A 5259-nucleotide genomic window follows, 5' to 3' on the forward strand; every position below is an offset into this window, starting at 1 on the left:
GGGGTTTTCTTTTCTTTTCCGTTTTTTTGAAAGGGTGTACTTTGATTTTTTTTCTGCTTTGGTCCTGGGGTTGCGGTCCGGTGACCACAACCCCCACAGCCTCCCCCCACGGGTTCGGCCCCTTCGGCTCGGCCCCGCTTCACTTTGTCCTCCCGTCCCGGAGCGCCTGCAGCGCGCTGCGTAGGCCGACCCGCCGAGCAGCCGTGTGGAGCCGGCGGCCCACGCTGGGGCGGACGCAGGACGCGAGAAAATATGAGTTCGCCGCCACTGCCAACGTTTGTGTTAATCGCGAAACAGCGAACGTTTCCTATCACTGTAACGTTCAATGTGGAGTTGGAGGCACATTATTAGGAGGATGTTTGAAAGGCAGTACGAAATGCACCGCGGAGTTTACAGTGTTTATGAGACTCTGATTCTCACTATGTGGTCACGCTCCCATGTTAAATCATAGGCATCAAAAATAAGCCGCAGGGAACGTGTTAATCCTATATTGTTTCGCTTCCGAGAAGTGCAAAGATCACTGGCCCCTCAGAAGCGCCATAAAAGTTTCGATAACAATTTGTTGACGAGCGTTCGTAACGGGGGAGTGTCATCAGATCATTTGGCCGTATGATGGTTTTAGTTTTCATTGGAAACGTCCCGCCAAAAGTCACGGCATGAGTAGGGGTCGAGCAGGGGCGAGTAAAGTTAAGTACGCGTGAGCGTTTCACGTGAGATGAGCGCTCACACGAGCAATGTGCGGTGCCATATACTAAACGACTTCAAATTGAAAATATTTTTGCAGGATTGCACTCTTCTTAGTCCCTCCTCTCTAAAAAAAATCTATGGGTTTGTCAATTTTCGCGTCATTTTGCCTCTCACCTGGACGCTCATCTCACGTGGAACGCTCAGGTGCGCTTAACTTTACACGCCCCTGCAGGGGGCACTCGGCAGGCACTCTCTTTGTTGTGAGCGCTGCGTGCGTCCGATACAACAGACCGAGGAGTCGATAGGGAGCCGCGATCCGCTTTGCCGACAGGCTCACCGTGATTTTGATTGCAGGAGAGGATGTGCCCGCCCCGCGCCGCGCCGGCCACGCCCCGCGGCGCGCTGTTTGGGCGCCAGCGATAACCGTCCCGTCGAGTGGTCTGCACTTTGAGAAACCCCCCCGCGGGAGCCCCGCAGGCCCAACGCAGGTGAGAGAGGCAACTGCACAAGGAGGTGCGCGAATACCGCTGGACACGCTACTCGCCGTACGTTTTCTCGGTGCGTGAATCTTTGTTACACACTTAGGGATTTTAATTTTCCAAAAAAGTATTTTTTTAACCACTTAATTTTTTCCTGAAACGATTCATTTTTTCCCCCAAGCATTTCTGGAAAGGTTTCAAATGTATTCGGAAAAATTTTGGACCTCAAAATCTCTATACAGGATGGTCCACAGACCCACTCCTTTAATTTGCTTATACTGTGCTGGATGTAGGCGTGCGTGCAACCCGCCCGCACGGCTGTATCCGGTATAGTATAAGCAAAATTAAAGGAAGGGGTCTGTGGACCACCCTGTATATCCTTCCTCGCGGCAAATGTCACGCGCTTGTGTCTATGTGGAGAGGCGGATAATGGCGATGTGCTCGACGAACGAGGTGATGTCCGCAGCGTCACCATGCTTCCCCTGGTGCGGTACACGAACATCACGGGCGACGTGAGCCAGCAATGCGTGTTCCTCGAGGACGCCATGCAGGGCGACGCGAACCTTCTTCGCGTCGTGCTGGCCGCGCAGTTCCTGGTGTCCGTCGTCGTCGTGCTCGTCAACGTGTACACCATCGCGGCCATCTGGCCGCGGCGCAAGCGGCGCTCCACGCAGTCGCAGCTGTTCGTGCTGCAGCTCGCCCTCGCCGACGTGCTCTGCGGCCTCTCCAGGATCTTTACGGTCATCTTCTCCATGGACTGCGGGCTGGCCGAGATGGCCGCCACCTCCGAGGTACGCACCGGAAGCCAGGCTCACGTTCGTGGGGTGCTGGGGATGGATATAGAAGAAAGAGATAAGGGTGGCAAAACTGCTTGCAACAGCTTGCACTTTTGCGTTCCTAATGGAGCTCATCCAGGCTAACGATGCGCCGCTCTGTGCCAGCTCGTGTGCGTGGTCCCGTTGGTGTTCACAGTCTTCACGTGGACGCTCTCGGCCACCACGCTGGCCGCCATCGCCGTGGACCGCTACGTGTGCATCGTGCACAGCCTGCGCTACTACGAGTTCATGAAAACGCGCCGGGTCATCGCGATCCTGGCCGGGCTGTGGGTCTTCTCGATGCTGTGCTCCGGGCTGTACCTGACCACCTGGCAGTGGGTGGAGGGCCGCTACTGCGAGGATCAGAACCTCATCCCGCTCTGGCACCTGCTCGCCGTACAGGTGAGCCGGCGGACACTGCACTGGAAACGCAAGTGTGTGAGTGTCGCACACTTTAGGTCCAGTTGTGCCTGTGTACGAATGGCGTTCAGACACCTACAAGTGTGTGACATTCACACAGTTCGCTTTCCGGTGTGTTTGGAGGGATTCGATGGATTCTTAAATTAACTACGCGCATCGTCATTGAATACACGTGAAGTGCGAGTCGACACACTTTAAAGTGAAACATGAGTTCCACCACCCTACTTTGCAGATTCCCATCACCGTGCTCGTGCTGGTCGTGGTGACTGTGACCCACGTCACCATCCGGCGCGAGGCGCAGCGGCACGCCGCGCGCAGCAACCCCGGCTGGGGCCCCGACAAGCACGCCAACAGCGCCTCGGTGCGCTCCGCCAAGATCACCATTCTGGTCGTGGCCAGCTTCGTCATGTGCTACCTGCCCATGCAGGTGAGCAGCCCCTCGCACCATACACGACCAACGTTCGTCAAAGCAATGGGGACAGAATTAGAGATGTTTAAGTCCGAAAATTTTCCAGAATTGTTGGAAAGAATTCCAGTAAAATTGAGAAAATGGAGCTTTTCAGTAAAAATAATGGATTTAAAAATTTCTTGAAAAATTTCACTGAGATACTTTTTAGAAAATCACAATTCCTCCTACAACTGGCCATGCTCCCTTGCAGATCTTTCAGGTGCTGTGTTACTTCGACGAGGATGAGTTCACGAGCTGGGACTTCTTCGTCTTCGAAATGTTCACCGGTCTGTGGTATCTGCTCAATCCCTTCATCTACGCCTGGAAGAACGCCTCCATCCGAGAGGACATGGTGGTGCTGTGGAGGCGCATCTTCAGGCGCTGCGTCCGCGAGCAGGACGTGCGCGATCCCCCCACCCCGCCCCACGGAGCGCGCCGCTTCTGAAGGTTGTTGTTTGAGGAGACACATTCGAGTTTGACAAAAGACGACGCTGTCAATAGGGTTGTTCTTCACAACGCAGACCTGCTGTGTGTACTGCTGGTGAGGTTGCTGCGGAGCTCAAACGTTCACAGAGAGCTCCCTAGATGCGTCGACAAATTAACAAAAAAACAGTGATCGTATCTTTAAGATTTAGTTTATAAAATAAATGTGCTGCTGGCAGCTCAACAAGTCAATGTTGCATTTCTCTGGAAGAAGGCTTTTTGTTTAGTTCTTAATTTTTTTACGTACTTGATTTAATTGCTCGAAAGTCGTGTTAGACTTTTTGTTGCAAGTCTCGTTGTGCTTCAACTTTCAACTAAAATGAGATGGAATAAATTTCTTGGCTGAAACTCTTAATTTATTTTTGTGCTGTATACGAGCGATGAGGTGCGAGGTAGAATCAGTGCACGCGTTCGCGTTTGTCTCGTCGAGCATAGCTGAGAGCATGATATCCGTTCTATCGAAGTCATTAATTCTTTTTGCTGGTCGTATGGAATGCCGACATTTGAAACGAGTAGTAGGGATCGGGTCCCTGCCGGAGTAGACGGTATGCCAAAGCTCGGGAGGCACTGGTCGGGTGCCGCTGCCACGCGCGGGCCATGCGTGTCGCTGGAGGCCATGAATAGAACAAGTACCGCGATCGCCTTCCCTGTCTTCGTTTGGTCAGAAAGTCAGACTGCCACAGCGGGGCCTTGGCCCAAGTTACACACGCGCCGATGAAAGCTTGATGCAAATAACGTTTGCAGCGAGCGCGCAACTTTTCCCCCGTCGTGCCACGCTGCCCGAGCTGAGAGAGCTGGCGGGGCACACAGTCGCAGCGTTTTCTTTCGCCACGGGCCAGATGGCTAAACACATCCGACTCAAAGTTTCCCCCAGCCAGGGGCCCGACCACACTGCTGACCGAATCACGCTGGCAGCCGTAGGTGCCACCACCTCCTACACACCCGCACGGACCCGCAGCCTCGACAACGCCTATAGCTGCGGCCTGCCAAATGGGCTAGCTATTAGGCCACGACTTCATCAACCAGGCGTTCGGTTGAGACTCGATGCACTTTGTCCACCGACTTTGAACGTTTTGGCTGATTTCCGGTGAGGCTATACAACTTCAGTTTTCAGTCAGTTTGCAATAACGTGCGTAAGCCGTAACCAGAGGCTCGACCTGGTCGACCACCACTACTTATTGCATCTGTTTCGGTCTATAAGTACCTTGCGACTTTCTTTTTCTCCTTCCCAAAGTGGTGGCCCATGTCGCAGCAGGACGAACGGGCAGCCGTCTCGCCCTTAACGAGCGCGCTCCGCGGCTGGCGCGAGGACCTGGGAGGATGCAGCATGTCGCGCAGGCCGTGGTGGAGGGCCGCCCACGCCGTGCGCAGCAGTAGGGTGAGAGGAGAGAGAGAGAGAGAGAGAGAGAGAGAGAGAGAGAGAGAGAGAGAGAGAGAGAGAGGGGGGGGGGACCGAGGAGGAGAGGGGAATAAAGGAAGGAACTCTCCAAAACGTGCGAGCGAGAGGCCCCTTGGAGGTAGACAGTCCCGTTGCACTCCGGTGCTCGGCGGGTCGGCCTACCTCTCAGCCGTCAGGCGCTCGGTCCCGCACGTGCTCATAGATCAAGCTGCCACCGACCGGTGTCAACCGAAACATGTGAAACCAACCAACAATTTGTTCTCAATATGTAACTCACCCTAACCCTGGCACATTTTTGTTACAACTATAAAATGAGGCTGCCATGTGCGGCCGATGCCGATCCCGGCCCGGGGCGAAGAGACGAGACACCATTCAGTGTGACCAGAAAAATAGAACTCTTCAAATATCACATCGACAGAATTTGTACTAGTCTTACCTCACCGAAAATCAGGGTTCAAGACGGTTTAAGACCGTGGCTGGCAATTTGGAGGACGGGGAAGTCCCTATTAGAAAGGCAGTCCCGTTGCT

At 54.0% G+C, this 5259-nt stretch overlaps 2 protein-coding genes across 2 annotated transcripts in view; one reads left to right on the forward strand and one right to left on the reverse strand.

The window, feature by feature from the left end:
* Window positions 1–5259, reverse strand: part of LOC113213551 (uncharacterized) — a 23190-nt gene that overhangs the window by 7828 nt on the left and 10103 nt on the right. The window lies entirely within an intron of this gene.
* LOC113213535 (melanocyte-stimulating hormone receptor-like) lies at window positions 1042–3687 on the forward strand (the record flags this gene model as incomplete). Its single annotated transcript, XM_052277318.1, is given in 5 exon segments — window positions 1042–1175; window positions 1633–1957; window positions 2108–2383; window positions 2634–2828; window positions 3061–3687. Coding segments are annotated over 4 exon segments (1023 nt in total). The 3' UTR covers window positions 3295–3687.

Source organism: Frankliniella occidentalis, unplaced genomic scaffold, assembly GCF_000697945.3.
Source record: "Frankliniella occidentalis isolate FOCC.00 unplaced genomic scaffold, Focc_3.1 Scaffold1, whole genome shotgun sequence".
Classification (NCBI taxonomy): Eukaryota; Metazoa; Arthropoda; class Insecta; order Thysanoptera; family Thripidae; genus Frankliniella; species Frankliniella occidentalis.